Below are 21,410 nucleotides of genomic sequence, written 5' to 3' on the forward strand. Positions count from 1 at the left end.
GCATCACCGCCCAGTGACGGAAGGCACCTGGGCGGCCTAGACGAAAGAGGATCGAGTCGCAGCTTTGCGAAGCCGCTGATACATTGCACCGCCGCCATGGATCCGGCCACAATCGATGATCTTAGAATGAACTCGTCAGCCGACTCAGGCATCAGTAAACAAGTCGATGTACGATGTGGGAAATATCGTGTCAGACATGGGCAACCGTCCCATATTTAAAACTCTTACCTTTTACAACGAATCGAATGTATTTAAACAGAGACATTGTTATTTTTAAACTGACATACATCAGAATTTGAAATATTTCAAACCGATGTTTAAACGATATATGGTATATTTAAACAATTAAGCGGAAATGTACACAATTACAACGTGAAATTAAACAGTTCGAAATGAAACCGAATGTGGAATTTAACCTCAGCTTTTACAACTGAAACAAACAAAATTTACATGAGATATGTATACAAGTCATTCAAACGAAAATAATGAATTGAACGTCCGGTTTAGCATCTCGAAAACAAAATCGACATCGAGATATACAAGACATGTTCTTTCTAATCACAAATCTTAACTCGCTGCGACGACCCCTTGCATACGGACGCCTGACCGCTTCCTCCCTCCTACAGTACGCAGTAATATATCTTAATCGGTGAAGCGAACGCCCGTCATGGCAGAGTCGAAATCTCTCACCCCAAAGTAATTGCCGACAAACCGCGATGACGTACGACGCGCCAGAATCGACGCTCCTTGCTTTCGGGCGCTGGCACGTCAGCGACGAGCGGGTACTTTCGCCGTCGACGACTCGAATCAGACATCGGCATGTCAATCGTCGAATAGATTCCTACTGCCGAGATATGCAAGTCGTAGATTAGAATACCGATTAAATACCAAACACCATTAATCGGACATAATTAAAGATCTTACCATGTCCAACGCGATCTTTATCGCGACTCTTGATTATGAAGAATGAACGCCCTGATTCTTTGTTTATCATCGTCGAGGACGCACGACATGGAAGTGGCCATTCATGATTATCGGAGGACGATCAATTAACTTCGCAGTGTCAAAGGCAGCGACAAAGATCCTCGACTACAGCTACAATTGCTTTTACAAAGGCCGTCCGGCTTTGATATAAAAAGTGCAAGCTGGGTTCATGGATGAGGCGTGCTTCTTTGTAAGGATACTGCTTTTCGCTTTACGACTTTTGTATAATGCATACGAAAAGCTGCCCATCACATCATTCGCGACCATCTCCTTCCCCTCAAGGCAACAGGTAGGCTAATTTGGTCTCGTAGCGACAACATATCATTCTTCCATACACGATAAAGGCTGAGGTTAAACGATAACATATATATATAAGACCATATCAGAATGTTTAAACGATATTATCAATTGTTAAAATGACATTATATATAATTAAACATTAAGTAGAAAAATTAAAACGATCAACATAAAGACATTAAACACCATTAGAAAAATCGTTAAACACTATAATAAAAACTTTTAAACACTATCATAAAAACTTAAGACTTACTCGATCCATAGAGCAATGCAGGAAGATCCTCATCAACTCCCTCGCCATATTTGTTAAGACGAGATGCACTCAACCCATGGGAATAAAAGCTTTTTCGAGCCGTCTCGTCCCATCATGTTGATCGACTGGATCATCTCTCTCGCCGCTCGGTCGTGGTCTTCATGGGCACTCGCTGCAGACCTTCACTCGCAGACAAAGACCAAAGCAGATCTTCCTTCGATGCGAGGACGATCACGATAAAGATCAATCGCTGGATACATCCTTACACGGTTGTTCTTGTTGGGATTGCTGCCCGGCTCGATGCTGGGACGACGACGACAACATCAACCGCGACACATCCTTACATGGTCAGGACCTCAGGTTGATCGGTCCCCGCCTGTCATGGGATCGCTCGCCACTACACAGAATGCATTCAACGATCTTCCTCAACCGCTGCCACGACTTTGTACAAGATCACTGAGAGACACACCCTTAGTCTCGTTTCTCGATCCGCGAAGTGATCGTGTCCATCTGACGCCCTCATCTTTCAGAATCCTGCTCCACCCGGTCCATCGATCATTAAGAAGAGAGTCGAGGACCTTCTCAACCACGGCAAGAACGGCCACATCATCGACGATGTCCCTTCACCGTCATGGCTATGTCATCAATCATGCGATATTTCAGAACAAAGATCATCACCGATGGTGTCGCCATTGTTTCATCATCACCGCACGTGGAGACAGAGGCAGATTGTTCTCCTCTTTCGCAAGTCTCTTCGAATGTGGCCGCCTTGAACGACCTTCCCGATGACGTCTTCGCTGCCAAATCCCGACGCCTGCTCGTCTCCGGTGATTCGCTTCGAGGGACGGCGCTACGGTCGTCGAACATCCCTCCACCGCTTCAACACGAGCGGATAGTCGAGGAAACTCACCATCAATATTTCGCACGCTCGCATAAGAGTCAGCGCGACATCTTCGCCTAATGTCGCCGTTGGCAGCCGCCACTTGGCCGGAGAGGCCGCCATGGCTCGGGCCGCCACAATCGGGGACCGCCGTTATCGCGGGGTGGGGTTAGCTGCAATCACGGGGCGGGGGAGGGCTTCCCCTGCCGAGGATCGCGCGCAGGCGTGGGCTGGAAGTAGGAGAACCGCTGGCCGACAAGCACGATGAGGTCGCCTCTCATTCCTCGCCTTCGAGCAAGCTGGTTCAAGCTAACAGCATCCATCCGCTGTCAGTGCCTTATTAAATATTTCTTTCTTCAAGATTCACTGAATCAAATCTCAGAAACTAACATATGTAAACCAAACAACGTCAACAAATCGACTCATTTTAAACCTGTGAAAACTATATTTAAACGATCGTTATATATTTAAAGGTTATAGAATATATTTAAACGGAGAACAAAAATATTTAAACCAAGCATTTAATAGCTTTTTAAACCAGTAAATACTAAAGTTAAACACTAAAGAATATGTTTAAACATTAAAGACTTATGTTAAACATCATTCATGATTTATTACCTCTTCCCACCGAGCGTACGATAAGCCGGTTTCTACCGCCGCTCGCTTCCTGAGCACTTTCACCGTAGCACAACATCCTGGGATCTCGCCAAACGGACTTTCTTCCCTGCTCCGGCCACCGTAGAAACCGCACATTGCTGCCGACCGAGCAACCCTTAACGCACTCGTGTCGTCTCTTCCCGCCAGATCTATCTGGTGACCCCGCGGCCGCTTGGGGAATATCTCTATAGTTCACTGCAGCGCTCGCCGCCTACGCCAGATCGCCCCACGGTCGGTAGATCATCGACGAATCAACGATCCGCCTGGAACCGAGCATGATGTATTTGGGAAAAAGGACCGCACTCCACGAGAGTACACCATCGATGAGTTCGACAAAATTATCTTCTTCTCCTCTCGTCAAACAAGTCGCACTCGTAGTGCTTTTGATGGAGTCTCCCGGCTCTCGTAGGTTTTTGATAAATACCGTCCCTTCCCGAACGCCGACCGGTCTTCTTCTTCCGAAAAGACGACCATGGCCGCCATCGCAATACGTACTCAAGAACGAGGGCCGATCCCGAGAGCCTCAAACTCAAAGCAAGCTTTCCCGATCCTCGAATTTATCAGCTGCACCATCGCATCTTTGCAAAAGAGAATCAAGAAGGGCCCTCTCTTGGTATATAGCTTCCACCAGAAATAACCGCAAACTGTCCTCTCAATAATCTCCCCAAATGTCGAGGGTCATGTTATCTTTTCAATTCAGCTAAGGTCTCCACAACCGGCCAAATAGCACGCCCATTAACTAGGTCGACCGCCATAATCACAAGCTCGCGACAATAACAACACATTCAACATCGCAGACGATGCAAAAAGTTTAAGCTGAAATATAAGGTTTTAAACGGTAACCTCTCGCTATTAAACGGAGATATCAAATGTTAAACGTAGACCCATTTTCTTAAACGTAGACGTAGAATACTTAAACAGTAGACAACAAATTTTAAACTGTGAATATCTCATTTCTTTAAATGTCAATCTCATTTCAGTAAACGCAAACCATATCAAACGAAAGTGAAATGTACATTATAAATATTAATAAATCATAACAATCGAAAAACTATTTCGAGTAGTGTATACATACGAAAACTGCAAAACAAACAAAACCCCTAGCCGAGAAATCTCCCTCGCAAGACTAACAAAAACCCCAGCGAGAAATCCCCTCGCAGACTTCAATATCTTCCAACAAAAACACGAGCACAAAACAAAACCGAAAAATCTTTCTTTCATGAATAACGTAACGCTTAACATAAAAATCATACTCAATACCTTAGATTGCGAATCATGAAACGCCAACTAGTCACATGGGACTTCTCCTTCGAGATACCCCGGGTGGAAAGGGAAAAAGTCGATGAAATGCTAATTACAGTAGGCTTCGCCAGAGAGACAACTTCGAGACAAACTGAAACTGGAAAAGTCAAGACGCGAGGTCGAGAAAAAGCAAGTAAACGGCTCCAATAAATTGCCTCGCATGACTTCCTACTGAAACCCACTCCCACTTACTCTCAAACCGCCGAGATGGGCTCAGACCACAACTCCCCATGCAAGGGCATTTTCGTCCATAAAATTTGAAACTCACTCCGCTCACATCCGCTATGCGCCGTTTGAAAAACATATTGCTTAAAAGGAGGGGTTTTAGCGATCGAAAACCAATCTAAGCGTTTTTAAGTAATTTTACAAACTTAGAGTCGCAATTTCCACATTAAAATTTAGTGATTAAAAAAATATTTCACCGAATTTAGTCATTTATATATATAAAAAATAATAATAATAAACCCACAATATGAAATCTAAAATTTCAGAAATTCTAGAAATTTTTTAATTTCGGAATAAATTCATGTTGGACTTGACCGCCGACCCAAACAGACCAAACCAAATCCAACGCGTCATGCGGTCCATTAGAACAACATAGCTCGGGAGACTTCTAGAACATTAAAAAGAAATAGTTTACTAATGGAGCTCCGATAACCCGATAACTCACCCTCGACTTCAACTAAAACTAATGTATATTGACTGGCTTATCGGATTCGGACTTAGCTACACAAGAATCCGACCCGGATCTGAATTACCCAGTTATAGTAGTGGTACAGGTTAAGCTAAAAGATTCCGGAGTGCTATTAGAACTCTCACAGTTTCTTATATAAAAACCCGAATGAGAAAACAAAGCTTCAAAGTCTTCTCTTTTTTGTTCCTTTTTCTTTGCGCTTTTGATTCATCTTCGTCGACGTTTGTTGATTGATCGAGAGGGTTTTGGGGAGCAATGGCGATGCCTTCGAACAAGAATAAAAACGCTAAATTGGTTTGTTCTTGTTGAGATTTTCTAGCGGTTGCATCAATGGTGGATTTTAGAGTTTTTATGTCTATCTGTTTGATTTATTGTGAGAATTTGGATGTGAATTCTCTTGTTTTTGTTTAATTTTAAGTGGATTATATGAAAATTATTTGGATTAATGAGTTTTATTTGGTTGATTATGATGAGTTTGTATGGAAATCGATGGCATTTTAGGTTTTTTATGGTTTTGATTATCTTGCTTTTGTTAATTGATGTATTTAATGAATATTTTTTTTAAAAAAAAAAATCTTAGAGAAGTCTGACGGGTAACAAAGCTTGAATTAGTGAATTTTAATTCTAGTAATTGGTATTTGAATCAGGTCGGTCCTTTAAAAAGCTGGTGTAGTTTGCTTGTAAAATCCATGGAGATATAGGAAACAAGGTTTTCAAGACTATAAGCCATGACTTTTTAAGCAATTAAAACTAAATATTGGAGTTTGCTGTGAATGGTCATCAACATGAGTTGAAAAGACAAACTTTACTGGTTTGAAGCCTCAGTATTACTTACAAAGTTATTGATTATGCCTTTCCTAAGTTCTGTGTAGTATTTTTGTCTTTGTGTGTAATAGAGAAGGAAGACATAGATTAAATTTTCAAGGTTTGGAAAAAGCAAGTTCGATTTTGCAAGATTGAGTGGTCAATGTGTTCCTCTTTTGCATCTTTGTTTAGTTATTTGGTGTTTTCTGTAGGCATTTGTTTGCTACCATTGCAATTATACATTGACAAATGTTGGATTTTTAGATGAAATATCAGTGCTGTTGATTGATTTGTAGAATTTTTGGGTTGTATAAACATGTCTTACTTAAGTTCATTGTTTTTTTATTTTTTGATAAATTAGTTTCTATCTCTGCTATGCTGTGACTTTGTAATTTTACATGCATTTTATATTATTGTTTAATGCTATGATGCTCTACTTGCTTTATTTCTGACCCTTTTCTGGGTGATGTATATCTTCATGCATATTGTTTTTTGGTCTTTTTATACTTGATGATTGAGGTGGGGGGTTTTGGTGATTCAGGTCCTGCTTGGAGATGTTGGAGCGGGAAAGTCTAGTCTGGTTTTACGCTTTGTAAAAGGACAATTTATTGAATTTCAGGTTAGGATTTTTCTAAAACCTATGCAAACATGATCAGTTTGATAAAACTTTTCTCAATTTATATGTTTCTTGACCTGCAGGAATCAACTATAGGTGCTGCCTTCTTCTCACAGACTGTATCAGTCAATGATGAATCTGTGAAGTTTGAAATCTGGGATACAGCAGGGCAGGAGAGGTACCACAGCTTAGCCCCTATGTACTACAGAGGTGCAGCAGCGGCCATAATTGTGTATGACCTGACCAATCCGGTTAGTTTAATAACCATGCTTCGCATTTTTAAATAGGTATTTCATGGTCAATTTTCAATTATTGAATTAACTGAACAATCTGATAGTAATTAAAAGTTTAAAACACTAGGAAAAAGAAGCCGTATACAATAGTTTACCTTATCAGATGATATAGATAGGTTTAAGTATTGAATAATCTAATGGGGGAAATTCTTGTGTGTCAAAGATTCTACTAAGCTTGCCCTACCTGATTCGCATGCAAAGTAAACAAGATGTTGACTTTATATGTTATAAATTATTACTGAATGCTTCCATAGTTATTGGTAGTGATGAGAGAGGTATTTTAGCTGATTATTCTGCAAATCAAATTGTGTATGTGGAGCAATATAGGCTAATGTATTGGACTCTACCTTTAGCTTACTTTATTCATTATCTTGATTCATGACCTCTCATCTGCTAGTGGTTGCTGAGTAACATCACTAAAACCAATTATTAGGAAAGATGAAATATTAGATATTAGTACATCAGTACTACAGTTCCATTATAGTTGGTGTGGTTGTGCCAAATCAATCCTAGTTTGCTTGCAAGAACTGGCAACCGTTTGTTGGGCTGCAACTGGAGACTCTGCAGTCTGCACATGTAACGTGGCTTAACTTAATGTTATATTTGATCATATAGAGCCTTCTAATGATGACCTAAAGACTGTTATAGGTATGAATTTTTTTTTTCAAACTCAAATAAATCCCTAAAAGTGTCGTCGTTTTTGGTGCAGGCTTCTTTTACCAGAGCAAAGAAATGGGTTCAAGAACTTCAAGCACAAGGTACAAGTGAATTCAGTTTTATTTTTTGTCTATCACTCCTCTCCTTAGGTTCCTAGTATTCTATCTTCTGAATGCAATTTTTATTGCATCTGACTGTCGTTGTTTCTCTGAGGTTACTTTTGTGTTTATAGTCTATTTCCCTTTGATTTATTCTAGATATTCATAGTTTCATAATTCCAAACCATGTACAATAAAGTTCTTTTAAATAACGGGCATTCTTGAAATTAAAATTTAGAGCTTATCAGGAATCTTGGCCTCATGTTCTTCATTAAATTTTGAGAAGTTCATTGACAAAATCTTGATAAAAAATAGTTGTGATGCACTATATTGAAGAAAAATTTGTCCTGAGATATTCAATTTTGCTGCTGGATTGGGACCTCTTGACCGAACAGCTGGATATGTCATGTTGAATCTTTCTTGCTATCCCTGTAAGTTTTCATTACATTAACTGAATCACAATTCTTGTCTGGTTTTAATTTAGGCAATGCCAACACAATTATGGCCCTTGCTGGGAACAAAGCTGACATGTTGGAGGCTAGAAAAGTGACTGAAGAGGCAAGTATCTGTTTCCACTGTCATCTGATTTCTTTGTTATATTCGATATATACACTCGCAACTTGTTGGATTTCAGTTGGCTCATTAAACATGAACTTTTCTTTATATTAACAAGTTATGTGATTGTACTTAATAAGTCCTGTAATTATCCTCATGCTTGAAAATGTGTTGCTTTACCAGAATTATCCATGTGCTAGTGACTTGGGCCTATTAAATCTCTTACTCTAAATAGTTATCCTAAATTTACAAATGAGAACTTTTATTCTTATATTAATACTATTTTATCATTCTTTAACTGTATCGATATAATCTACAATTTGTCATGCTGGGTTTTCTTCTTCAGGCAATCCATTTTGGTCATCTCTGGTCCCTAAGGTTTATTTTCATTTGACCTCATGCAGCTCAAATTTTGATTTTACTGAAATTTTGTGACTTTACTTTCTTGAGACTGACAATTATCAAAGAACCATTTAGAGTAGCCATTTTAGAATATGCTAATTGTAATTGTACAGATGCATGAACCTTTTGAACTTAGATTTTTACTCAAACTTTGCCCTTTGACATTTATATACGATTGAAAATTGACCTTTCGTAATTATTTCAGGAAGCCAAAACCTATGCACAAGAGAATGGCTTATTCTTCATGGAAACTTCTGCAAAAACAGCCCTAAATGTCAATGATATATTCTATGAAATTGGTAAGTATATAATTGCTAATTTTTTCAAAACTAAAGGGAACAAGGCAATCTGGTCTGTAATTGCAGTTATTATTTTCTATATTGCATTCAAATTTTTTAGGCCTCTTTCTCTTCATAAAAAATGTAATCAAATTTACTGTATTCTTTCAGCCAAGAAACTAGTTCAGGCTCAAACGGTAGCGCCAAACCCTTCGGGCATGATTCTAATGGATAGACCCGCAGATCAAGCGCCGCCTAGGACTTCTTCATGCTGTGCATAGTTCCTTTATTTACAACCAAAAGCCGCCGGCTTTTTACATAACTTCCTGGCTCACTGTCACAGTACAGATCAAGAGTGTTTCTGTTATTGTGTTCCTCATTGTGATGTGAATATTATTATCTAAATTAGTTATTAAGATTTGAGAGTTAAGAAAGAAAGCATTGGAATTGTACCATTTGTGGAATAGTTTGTTCTCTTTGGCAATGTTTTGAAAATTTCTTTCTTAGTTGTGTTGTGAGTTTCCAGAGGGAAAGAAGAGGATTTTGAATGAAAATTAATTTTGTGTTCTTGTGTGTGGTTGAGTGAAGAAATGAAAGATAACATTATTATGTTTTTTATTTGGAACTTAATTTTTCCCTAATATTTTATTTGTTTTGATTTTTGTGCCATTCTTTCAATAAATATGGATAAACTACTACATCATAGGTTTGAGTGCGCACAGAACCGTCACAAATGGTTAAGCGTAAAGATAGTTGAGTTTTCAGCCAATTAATTAATTTATTTTATGATAATTTTTAATTTTGATTATATTAAAAAAAAAGGGATTTATGAATTTTATTTTATTTTTTTTAATTTTAAAAAATAAGCATGAAGTTATTTTTTTTTAGGCTACAGTGACCTCAAAGAACTCAAAAATATATGATCTCCGAGTGTAAGTTGAATAAACTTCTATTTAATTAACAGTAATTATTATTATTTTTAATTTTTAATTAATAATAGTTGTTTATTAATATCATTATTTTAAAAATTAAATATATGTTATTAAATAGCGATGAAAAAAACTCCCTGGTCCTTATAACGGGACAGGTGTTGGGTGTGCTCTCACGCAATCCAGTTTTAAAAAAATATATGATTAAGTTTTAGCTACTCTAATTCTTACAAAAAAAAAAACGTATTATTATTATTAGTGGAAATTGCCAAAAAAATCCTTTAAGTTTGTAAAATTACCAAAAACACCTCATTAGTTTTGCAATCCCTAAAAACCCCCTCTTTTTAAACAAGATGTTTTTCAAACCCCCAAACCCTCGTAGAATGATGTGAGCGGAGTGAGTTTCAAAATTTATGGACGAAAAATGCCCTTCGTTGGGAGTCGTGGGCTACGCGACCCATCTCGGCGATTTGAGAGGAAGTGGGGTGGTTTTTCAGTAGGGTAACCCCGAGAAACGCAATTTATTGGAGCCGCTTTACTTTGCTTTTTCTCAACTCGCGTCTTCAGCTCTTCCATTTCCGTCTGCCTCGAAAGTCGCCCTCTACCGTCGAGCCTCCTAGTATTTGACTTTTTCATTTCCATCAGTATCTCAAAGGAGAAGTCCCCCACGTAACTAGTTGGCAGTTTCATCGGTTTGCAATCTAGGTATTGAGTATGGTTTTTATGATAACTGCATCATATAAAGAAAGATTTTTCGGTTTTGTTTTGTGTTCCTGCTTTTTGTTGGAAGATATTGAAGTCTGCGAGGGATTTCTCACTGGGGTTTTGTTAGTCTGTCTGGGAGATTTCTATGCTAGGGTTTTGTTTTGTTTTGCATTTTACGTCTGCATATACACTATCGAAAAAGTTTTTTTGATTGTTATGATTTTAGTGTAATATTTATAATGTACATTTCCCTTTTCATTTTGATATGGTTGCGTTTTACAAATGAGGTTGACGTTAAGAAATGAGATGTTACTGCTTTAAGTTTTGTTGTCTATGTTTAAGTATTCTCGTCTACGTTTTAATAAAGATGGGTCTCGTCTTAACATTTGATATATCTGTTTAATAACTAAGAGGTTACCGTTTAAAACCTTAAATTTGCGCTTAAACTTTTTGTGAATGTGTTGTTATTGTCGCAGTCGGTGATTATGGCGGTCAACCTAGTTAATAGGGCGATGCTATTTGACACCCGTGTTGTGGAGACGTTAGTGAATTGAAAGATAACATGACCCCTCGACTAATCGGGAGATTATTCGAAGGACACCGTTTGCAGCTGCTCATCGAAATTTGGAAGCTATATACCAAGAGAGGGCCCTTCTTGATTCTCTTTTGCAAAGATACGATGGTCGCACCAATAAATTCGTGGATCGGGGAAAGCTCTGCTGAGTTTCGCGACCTCGAGATGTGACCCTCGTTCTTGGTCTCACGTTGCGATGGCGACGCGAGTTGGTCTTCGTAAGAAGAAAACCCGGCCGTCGAGGAGGTGATCTATCAAAAACCTCACGAGACACGTGAGACTCTATCAAGAAAGCACTCAGAGCAACTTGTCTCGATGAGAGGGAGAAGAAGATAATTTTGTCAAACTCCGATGGTGTACCTCATGGGTACAGTCCTCTTCCCAAATACATCATGCTCGGTTCCGAACTGGATCGTTGATTATGTCGATGATCTACCAGCCATGGGACGATACACATGTGCGCAGGCGACGCACAAGTGGCTTACCGGAAGCAAGATCCCAAGGATGCTGTGCTACGGTGAAAGTACTTACCGGAAGCAAGCGACGGTAGAAACCAGCTTGTCATCGCTCGATGGAAAAGAGGTAATAAATCATGGACAATGTTTAACATAAGTCTTTAATGTTTAAACATTTTATTTCGCGTTTAACTTTAGTATTTACCGTTTAAAACTTATTCATACTGGTTTAAATATTTTGTTCTCCGTTTAAAACTTATTCTATAACGTTTAAATATATAAACACTCTGTTTAAATATAGTTTTTATAGTTTAAAATGAATGATTTCGCTGAAATTGTTTAGTTTACATATGTTAGTTTCTGAGATGGTTCCGCGAATCTTGAAGAAGAAAATATTTGTTGGGGCAACCGGCCGGATGGATGCCATTGCTCCGGGAACCACTTGCTCGGCGGGATGAGAGGCGGCCTCATCGTGCCTGCTGGCCGAGCCGTTCTCTTACTTCCAGCCCACCAGCGCCTGACGCATTCCTCGGCCGGAGAAGCCCTCCCCGACCACGGGAGATTGCAACAACCCCCTACCACGACAATGACAGTCCCACGATTGTGGCGGCCACGAGCCATGGCGGCCCCTCAGCCGTGGCGGCCCATGCCGGCGACATTAGGCGAAGATGTCGCGCAACTCTTATGCGGGCATGCCGAGATATTGATGACCGAGGTTTCCTCGACTTGCCGCTCGTGTTGAGGCGTTGGAAGGGCGTTCGCAGCCATATGCGCCATCCCTCCAAAGACTGAAGCACGAGACGAACGAGGCGTCGGAATTTCGCGACGCAGCGACATCATCGGGAAGGTCATTCCAAAGACGGCCACATTCGAAGAGACTTGCGAAAAGAGGAGAGCAATCGCCTCTGTCTCCAGCAGCCGGTGACGATGAAACAATAAGCAACACTATCGGACGGTGATCGTTTATTCATCGAGGGTATCGCACGTTGATGACATAGCCGTAGACGGTGGAGGACATCGTCGATGATGTGGCCGTTCGCTGCGGTTGAGAAGGTCGTCGACTCTCTTCTTAATGAATCGATGGACCCGGTGGAGCCGGTTCTAAGATGCGGCATCAAAGATGGACACAATCCCTGCGGATCGAGAAACGAAGCTAAGGGGTGTGTCTCCAGATGATCTTCGTCGTCGCCCGCGGTTGAGAAGATCGTTGAATCATTGTCAGTGGCCGTGGCGGTGGCCGGCGATACCCGCATCAAGCGGGGACACAATCCCACCACGACAAGAACCATGTAAGGATGTGTATGCGGTTGATCTTGTCGCCGTCGTCCCGCGTCGAAGCCGGACACAATCCCAGCAATAAGAACAACCATGTAAGGATGTGTATCGCGGTTGATCTTTGTCGTCATCGTCCCCGCGTCGAAGGAAGATGATCGTTTGAAGACCCCGACCAGAGCAGCGAGAGAGATGATCGAGGCCAATCAACAATGGGACCCGACGGCTCGGAAAGCTTTTGTTCCGAAGAAGAAGAAATGGGTTGGCCTGTCGCGTCTTAACAAATATGAGCAGGAGTTGATGAGGATCTTCCTCAATCGCTCTATGGACGAGTAAGTTTAAAAGTTTTTATGATATTGTTTAAAGGTTTTTGTTATAGTGTTTAACGATTTTCTAATAGTGTTTAATGCCTTTTATGTTATCATTTAATTTGTCTACTTAACGTTTAATTATATATAATATCATGTAACAATTGATAATATCATTTAAATATTTATAATATGGTCTTATTATATACATTATCGTTTAACCTCGAAGCATGTCGTGTGGAAGAATGGCATTTGTCGGCACTCACACGCGACAAATTATACATCATGCTTGAGGGGAAGGAGATGGTCAGCTGATGATGTGATGGGCGCTTTTCGTGTCATAATACAAAAGTCGGCTGAGAAAGTGCCATATCCTTACTAAAGAAGCGCCTCCATCACCGGACCTCTTGCGTACTGTTTATGTCAGCGAGGACGACATGCATGAAAACAATTATGGCTATGGTCGGGGATCGTCATGCGTAACTGCATGAAGTTAATTGTCATCCTCAGATAATCATGAATGACCACTTCCAGTATCGTCAGTCACGGGACAATGATAAACAAGAATACAGGCATTATTCTTCATGTATCGAAAGTACGATAAGGACGCGTTGGACATGGTAAGTTCTTTAATTATGTCCAATTAATATTTGTTTGGTATTTAATCGGTATTCTAATCTCGACTTGCATATCTCGACAACGGAATCTATTCGACACTTGTGTCGATATGGAGTTCGGCGAGTCGGCGGACAGAAGTACCCGCTCGTGCTACGACAAGGAAACCCCGCGCAAAAACAAGAAGCGTCGATTGCGCGAGTCTACGTCATACGGTTTATCGAGCAATTACTTTGGGGTGAGAGTTCACGGCTACCATGACGGGGCGTTCCTTACCTCGAGATTAAGGTATGTTACCCGCGTACTTAAGGAGGGAGGCGTACGGTGTCCATGACGAAGGGGTGTCGTCACGAGCGGGTTAAATTTTTGTTTTTGAAAGAGCGTGTCCTGTATATCTCAATGTCGATTTTGTTTTCGAATGTAAACCTGGACAAATTCAATTCATTGTTTTTGTTTTCGAAGAACATGACTTGTATATCTAAATGTAATTTTTGTTTGTTTTGAATTGTAAAGCAGGTTAAATTCCATTCAGTTTCATTTCGATTTGTTTAATTTACGTTCTAATTGTGTACATTTCACTTTTCATTGTTTAAATATACCATATATCGTTTTAAACATCGAGTTGAAATATTTCAAATTACAGTGTATCCGTTTAAAAATAACAATGTCTCGTTTAAATACATTCGATTCGTTGTAAAAGAGTAAGAGTTTAAATATGGAAAGTTGCCCATCAATACACCATGTTTCCCTGTCATCGTCGGCTTATTTACAATGCCTAGTCGGCGACGGTTTCGATGCAGAGATCATCGATAGTGACCCGGGATCCATGGCGGCAGCTGCCGATGTAACTTCATGACTGCATGAGCTCGCGACTCGATCCTCTTTCGTCTAAGCCGCCCGGTGCCTTCTCGTCGCAGGCGGTCGTCAAGCGAAGCTCACGATTTCCGTCCCGAAGGCTGTCATCGTCGGGTATGGGGAATATAGCTTCCTTATCGGCCGGTTTGTAATTGTCGACGGTGAAGTACCAGCTAATAAATCGATGTACGTTGGTGTGCATGCGCATTATTACTGCAGCAAAGCGTGTTTTGCGAGGATACCATAAACTTGCCACCTTCGACATGAACAAGGTTCGATGGCGAGATCTCTAGAGTTCTGCTTGCAGTCGATCGCTTCATAGTCGATCATCGATACAACGACCAACACGAAGATTTCGGCTGTCCTCAATAATGATCTCTACCTTGGAATGTATGTCTTGGCATAAGTAGGTCTCCCATTTGTTCGCTTGCTCACGTGGGTTACATAACATGCGCATCAACTTGAACTCGGCAAATAAGGTTAAACAAAAGGCAGTGATGGTTAAATAATTAAGTAAACATGTTTGAACATTATTGTAAATATTTAAACGAAAGGATTAATATTTAAAAGTCGAGATAAGTGTAATTAAACAAAAGATTGAGAATGTTTAATGGGTAACACTAAATGTTAAGTGTAAACCAACATTCGCGAGACCTTATGGAGTCGACCATTTTACGTCATCGGTAAATGACGAGCTTCCTTGATCCAAGCATTGAGCGACTCGCGACGTTTGAATACATCTCACTCCCAGCGATCACCTCCGAGCGAGATAATTCGACCAATGTGCCATATCCGATTTATTAATCAACCCGGTGATGAGCTTTGGGTGATGTGGCTGCGATTCGTTCACGGTATCATCGAAATCTTTAGCCGTGGATGCCCGCGCAATGCGGAAGCATATAGACTCAACACTCCTCCCTCGATGCCTTCCCAAGTCTTACATTGGCTTTTCATAAAAATTGGCCTCCAAAATGTCGAAGACGGTATGCGTGTGGCGGCGAAGGGAAGACTCTCGCAGTGCGCTCACAAGGCCCTTGGACTGTCCGAGCACGAATGTAATTATCTCATGATAATCTCCATCCTCGTATAAAGCATCGCCTAACTTAGATATGAACCAAGTCCAATTGGCACCGGTCTCGTTAGTCGACTATCACCGAAAAGCGACGTGGAAAAACCATTATTTTCATCTTTCCCGTGGCACCCGATGGTGTGCCCGATATTTTCCCAGAAGGTGGGTACCATCGAGAAATAGCAGTGACTGCAAGCCCTCTTGAATCCCACAATACCTTGCTATGAAAGAAAAAGAATGCACGTTTAAAAGCGATCACCGTCTCTTTCCACGATCGCTATCTGCTGGGATTTGTGTCCGCCACCTTATCCACATACCAAAGCAACGATCGTAGTCGGAGATGTCGGCTGACGTCGAGGACCACCGGGCATGCTCTTTTCCCAACCAAGCTCGCTTGTATGGTATGTGGACACCATGTTCACTGCAACATGTCCTTCCGAATGTCGATGGCCTTGTACTGAGGGGACGGTCCTTGAGCTTACAATCACTCGTGCGCTAACCCATTTTTGGGCGCTTTTCGGATGCGACGCCCGAACCTATGCCACCACCACCAAGTGTGTGACGGGTTGATTGTCTTGATTCGAAAGTATTTTTTTGTTATACTCTTTTTGATGCGTGAAAGGCGGTGATGACAACCATCGGCAGCGCATTCCATAGTCACCCGATGTTTTTCGTTCTTTATGAATTTGAAGTCAAAATTCCTTTTGATTGCATGATTTTGAAGTACATCCCTGAAATGTTCGACACCGTCAAAACGTTGTCCAATATCCAATGACAGCACTTCAGAATGATCTGACGAGGAAGGAAGACATCCCACGCCGTCAGGGTCACCATGGGGATGAACTAGAGCACTCGCAGAATCTGAATTCCTACCAACACTTCAATCAAATGAAAAGATCAATATGTTAAGCGGAGAATATAATGTTTAAGTGATAATGACAATATTTAAACGTTAAATTAAATACTTAAGCAATGAACTAATAACGTAAACGACTAGTACAAGATGTTAACTAGTGACGGACATATTTAAACACTAATGACCCCGAACAACTGGAACAATTAAAGAGAAGGAACTTACTGACGAGTAAAACTCGTTTTTCATTAGGATTCGACAATGGCACATTTTACATCTCGGCGACAAGATCAACTACGACACATTTGAAGATGGAGTGCACGTGACACATCCATCTGGAAGTCAACGTCGTTTTCTATTGGGCAAACCGTTTTATATCCATCTGGTGTGATGAACTTAACCCTGACAATAGAAACTTTGAGACCCCATCGCTCACAAATCTCAGCTAACACCAACTCCCAAGAAGCCTGAGCCGTGAACATTAGCACTCTTCCCTCCCCGTTGAATCTAGCAATACCACAAAAACTCTCCATAATATATCGGCCGAAAACCAAATCGTACAAACCAAATGAAATGAAGAACAAAAATAAGCCGAAGAAGAAGAAGAAGAAGAAGAAGAAGAAGAAGAAGAAGATGTAAACAACAAACAGCAGTCAGATAGGCAAACAAAAAAAAGTGCATATATATATATTACTGTCGCGATGAAGACAAAAAAGTGCATAGAGGTTAGACTAGACGTGATGTGATTGGGCGGTATTTTTCCCTCCATCCCAAGGGCAAAAAAGTAAAAATATATGTCACTGTCGCGATGAAGACATATTGTCATCGCTCGACATGAGTATCTGTTTAAACGTCAAGCTTTTTATGTTTAAACGGATACATATAGTGTTTAACATAACGATTACCGGTTTAAATAAAGTCTATATCATGTAAATAATACGTAAACCCTTTAAATAAAGTTATTTAACTGTTTAAAATATATGTTATTGTTTAAATTGAATGCTTTCACTGACATCGCGTTGAAGATGGGTACCTCCTGGGTCACTGTTTAAACATCTTTACGTATTTTCTTAAACACCGTTGTCATTGTTTAACTTTTTCTATTGTTTACAATGACGTTCTTTTGTTTCCCACATTGTTTTTACTAGGTCTCTGTTTAAATTTCAGAAGTTCACATTCAAATAAGCTTGTTTCGTTTTATTTATAAAAGATTTACAACATTTACAACATTTACAACGTCCTCTCGGACTTTGATCACTCACGACTCGACCCTCGTATAACGAAACAAGTTGCCTCAGACATTCGAGATGCTCACAGCGGTTGCAGTAACATGCGCATCAACTTGAACCACGACTGTGCTAACATTAAAAAGGTTAAACAAACACATTCATGAAAAGCGACTATTAATCAATGTGTCGTGGTCGGGACTTAAGCGAAGATCCCGATAGTTAAACACGAACGTAATAGTTGTACTGATCGACGTAATTTTCTTAAACGGTAACAGAAAGTCTCAAGTGATAAATATCAACCCCGTCTTAAACGGTAACAGAAAGTCTCACGAAATACATGAAAACTTTCTTTTCTTACCCAAGTCGAAATGCTCAGCTTAATTGCTTGCCCGTCGTCCAGCATTTGAAGAATCCTCCGCAGTTCGAGGCGATTATGAGAGCATTTCGACTAAGCGAGAAAAAGATAGTTTAACATTGTCGTGATTGCGGCTAAATGATTCTCAAGATAAGGAAGAAGGTTCACGAAACATCCTTTCAGATAGAGTGGTTGTCCATGGGAAGAGGAGGATGAGGACGACGAGGAGTGGTTGTCCATGGGGAGGGTTCTTCCTGGTTATTTATGGTGTGAAGTCCACAAGCAGACTGACTATTCATATCCGAAAAAAAGTTAAGCGCACGATGGCCGAGCATTGATCGATGACAACGAGCGGGTGTTCGGGATATTTATGTTCACGTGCATAAGAATTAATGCCGTCATTAATTCTTATCGCACGGATACCTATAACCTGCCACTGGCCATGCCACCCTGCCAACAATTCAGATCAAACGAAAAAGATCTCCGTTTTACTGCGAGACTTTTGAGAATTTACACGTTAATATGAACAGGGTTATACATGTAAAGATAATGTTAAACCGAGATGGCAAGTATTAAACGGATATGACAATTATTAAACATATTAGTAAATTTATTTAAACGCATAATAGCAAATAGTTAAACATTATTTAAAATATACAAATAGATAACCATAAAGCGAGAAGAACTTTTACAATCGAAATGAACTCGTCGTAATTCTTTCGTTCTTCTCGTCGTAATACAACTTTACAACCATAAACGAGAAGGCGAGCAATGGCACATGCTCGCCTCGACAATAAAATCGACTACAGCTCATTTGAAGATGAAGTGAACTTGACCAATCCGATGGAAATCAATTTCATTTTTTGTTTGAGAAACCGATTTATATATTTCGGGTATGGTAATGAGGGAGAACAACAAGATGTAATGCAACTCCTAGGCATTGTCTATCGAAACCAGCGAAAACACTTCAAAAGAGGTCGAACATGACGTGATTTGCGCTTTTTCTTTCCCACCATTTTCAAGGCCAAAATGGGATTTCACAACACTGGACCCATCTCGAAGCTGAGCAGTAGGGGGTAAAAGGGAAGTTAAACACTAACTGAAGGGGTCGTCAGTGTGTAAAAAGTAAGAGGGGGGTTTTTGGGAAGTTTTGAAAATTACGAGGGGTGAACAGTAATTTTCCATTATTATTATTATAGTACTTTATTTTTAATAATTATATTTATGTAATTTTTTTATGTAATGTATAGATGATATATTGACATAAAAATATTAAATATTAAATTTAAAATTAATAAATATCAAATTCATAAGTCATATCTAAATTTTTTTATTTTTTAATTTTTTTAAAAATGTGAGGGGTGAGATCTAGATCCCTTGCAATAGAGAAGACGTTCATTTCACTGTAAGTCTGGGAAAGTCAGAAAGTGTGAGAAATAACACTTCTCTGAAGTGGGGGAAAGTGATATCACTTCAAGGATTTCTAATATTCATTTGTCAGAAAGTGAGAATAGAACCGAAAGATTTATGTATTTGATGAAGTTCTATGGCTTTAAAAAAGACTTTAAAAGTGAAAGAAAGTTAGTTTTTATAGATTGACTCACTTCCTTCTACTTCAGTAAAAAAATATTTAAGTAGGTTTAGTTTAAAATTTACTTCGGTTGAAAGTGACATTTTTTCCATTTCAGTACAAATGAATATTAAAAGTGGGGGGAAATCAGATCACTTACCTCACTCCCACCAATTTTCTTTGAAATGAACTCCCCGATAATAGAGAATCCCCACCCGGACAAGAGAGTGAGTGAGTGAGTGAGTGAGTGAGTGAGAAGGGACTCCTCCTGCCCGACCCATCCGTTGCTATTTCTATCTCATGGATTCTAATCCAAATCCAGATACCTACTGGAATCTCATCTCTCAAATCCAAATCAGCACGTCCATTTACCTCGAGATCAGCTAGAGAAATCTAATAACAAATCCAAATCAGCACGTCCATTTGCTTCGAGATCAACAAACAAATCCCAATCTCAACGCTCAAATCCACACGTTCATTTGCCTCGAGATCAGCTAAAAAATCCAATCACAAATCCAAATCAGCACGTCCATTTGCTTCGAGATCAACAAATAAAATCCCAATCTCAACGCTCAAATCCACACGTTCCTTTGCCTCGAGATCAGCTCCCCCACTTCCCTTATAAGCGTTCTTCGTCTCCACTCCTCACCCGCGGCGGCGAACGAGAGAGAGAGAGAGAGAGATGGGGAAAGCGGCGAAGGGATCGAGAAAGGGGAAGAAGGCATGGAGGGCCAACATCAGCACCGCTGACATCGAGGACTACTTCGATAACACCACCAAGGAGGCACTCGCCGGTGTCTCCGCACCCCCGCAATCCCTCTTCTTTGAGAACAAATCCGATGGTCTCTTCTTCATCTAGTTTAGAGAAATTCACGCAGTTTGATTGTTCTTTTTGTTGTTGTTGTTTATTCGTTTTTTTCTCTTGTAGATCTCCCGCCTAAGAGGAAGATTGAGAAGAAAAGAGAGAAAGTTCTCAATTACGAGTTGATTCTTCAGAAAAATGAGTTTGTTCAGCCTGTTCCATCTTCTACTCTGAAGAAATCATCGAAGAGGAAGAAAGAGAAGGCCTGCGAGGATAAATCTCAAGCGCTGGTTACTTCTAAGGTATATTTGATTTATTAGAGGTGTTGCTTTGTTTTGGATTATATCTGAGGTTCTTATTCGTTTCTGGGTTTTGTTTGATGTTGTTTAGGTCGACGAGGGTCTGGATTCTGAAAACCTTGACTTATGGAGTGAAAAAGGTCCTGCCTTGCTTAAGCATTCGGTTGATTTTTCATTGAATTTTATTTGTGTGTGTGTGTGTGTTCAAGTATGAATCGGTTCATTTAGCAAATTTTTCTTTGTAAACTTTGCAGATGAAATCAATGGGAAGATCAAAAAGGTAAAGTTCTATGAATCTTAGACAATTATGTAATTGCATGCCTAGTTGTGCTTTTATTAAGGAAATAGCAAACTGCAGGACATTTTATTTGTTCAATGCTTTGGAAAGACCAATGCGTTTGCTGGCGAAATTAGAAACTAATACCATGGCGTCCTTGGACTAGTGTTTTTCATTGTAATGTAGTTAATTGTTAACAACCGTGGTAGGTTAGTTCTTTTGAATTGATTGCATGAATTTGAAGTCAAGCACCTCATGGGTTTAGACTCTTAGCATGTCTGATATTTTAAACATTTATTAGGCTGTTTGTTTTCAATTAGATTGAATGGAGCACAACAAGCTATCTGAAATCTATGCATGGCATGGTTCTTGGGCCCTGTGTGTTCCGTGAAAATTATGGTGGTTGATGTTTTGACCAGTACTTCACATGTTTACACCATAGTGCTTAGTTGACAGCAATACGTAACTTCCAT

At 40.0% G+C, this 21,410-nt stretch overlaps 2 protein-coding genes across 2 annotated transcripts; both read left to right on the forward strand.

Moving 5' to 3' along the window:
* Positions 1 to 5,232: 5,232 nt before the first annotated feature.
* LOC120253675 (ras-related protein Rab5A-like) lies at positions 5,233 to 9,337 on the forward strand. Its single transcript, XM_039261955.1, has 7 exons — positions 5,233 to 5,361; positions 6,413 to 6,490; positions 6,571 to 6,738; positions 7,490 to 7,538; positions 8,020 to 8,093; positions 8,698 to 8,791; positions 8,942 to 9,337. Exons 1-7 carry the CDS (start codon positions 5,323 to 5,325, stop codon positions 9,049 to 9,051), a joined length of 612 nt encoding a protein of 203 aa, XP_039117889.1. The 5' UTR covers positions 5,233 to 5,322; the 3' UTR covers positions 9,052 to 9,337.
* Positions 9,338 to 20,216: 10,879 nt separating this feature from the next.
* On the forward strand, positions 20,217 to 21,079 carry LOC120253673 (ribosome biogenesis protein NOP53-like). Its single transcript, XM_039261954.1, has 4 exons — positions 20,217 to 20,401; positions 20,488 to 20,663; positions 20,752 to 20,800; positions 20,915 to 21,079. Exons 1-4 carry the CDS (start codon positions 20,242 to 20,244, stop codon positions 20,959 to 20,961), a joined length of 432 nt encoding a protein of 143 aa, XP_039117888.1. The 5' UTR covers positions 20,217 to 20,241; the 3' UTR covers positions 20,962 to 21,079.
* The last annotated feature ends 331 nt before the right edge of the window (positions 21,080 to 21,410 follow it).

This window comes from Dioscorea cayenensis, unplaced genomic scaffold (genome assembly GCF_009730915.1).
Source record: "Dioscorea cayenensis subsp. rotundata cultivar TDr96_F1 unplaced genomic scaffold, TDr96_F1_v2_PseudoChromosome.rev07_lg8_w22 25.fasta BLBR01000158.1, whole genome shotgun sequence".
Taxonomy (NCBI): domain Eukaryota; kingdom Viridiplantae; phylum Streptophyta; class Magnoliopsida; order Dioscoreales; family Dioscoreaceae; genus Dioscorea; species Dioscorea cayenensis.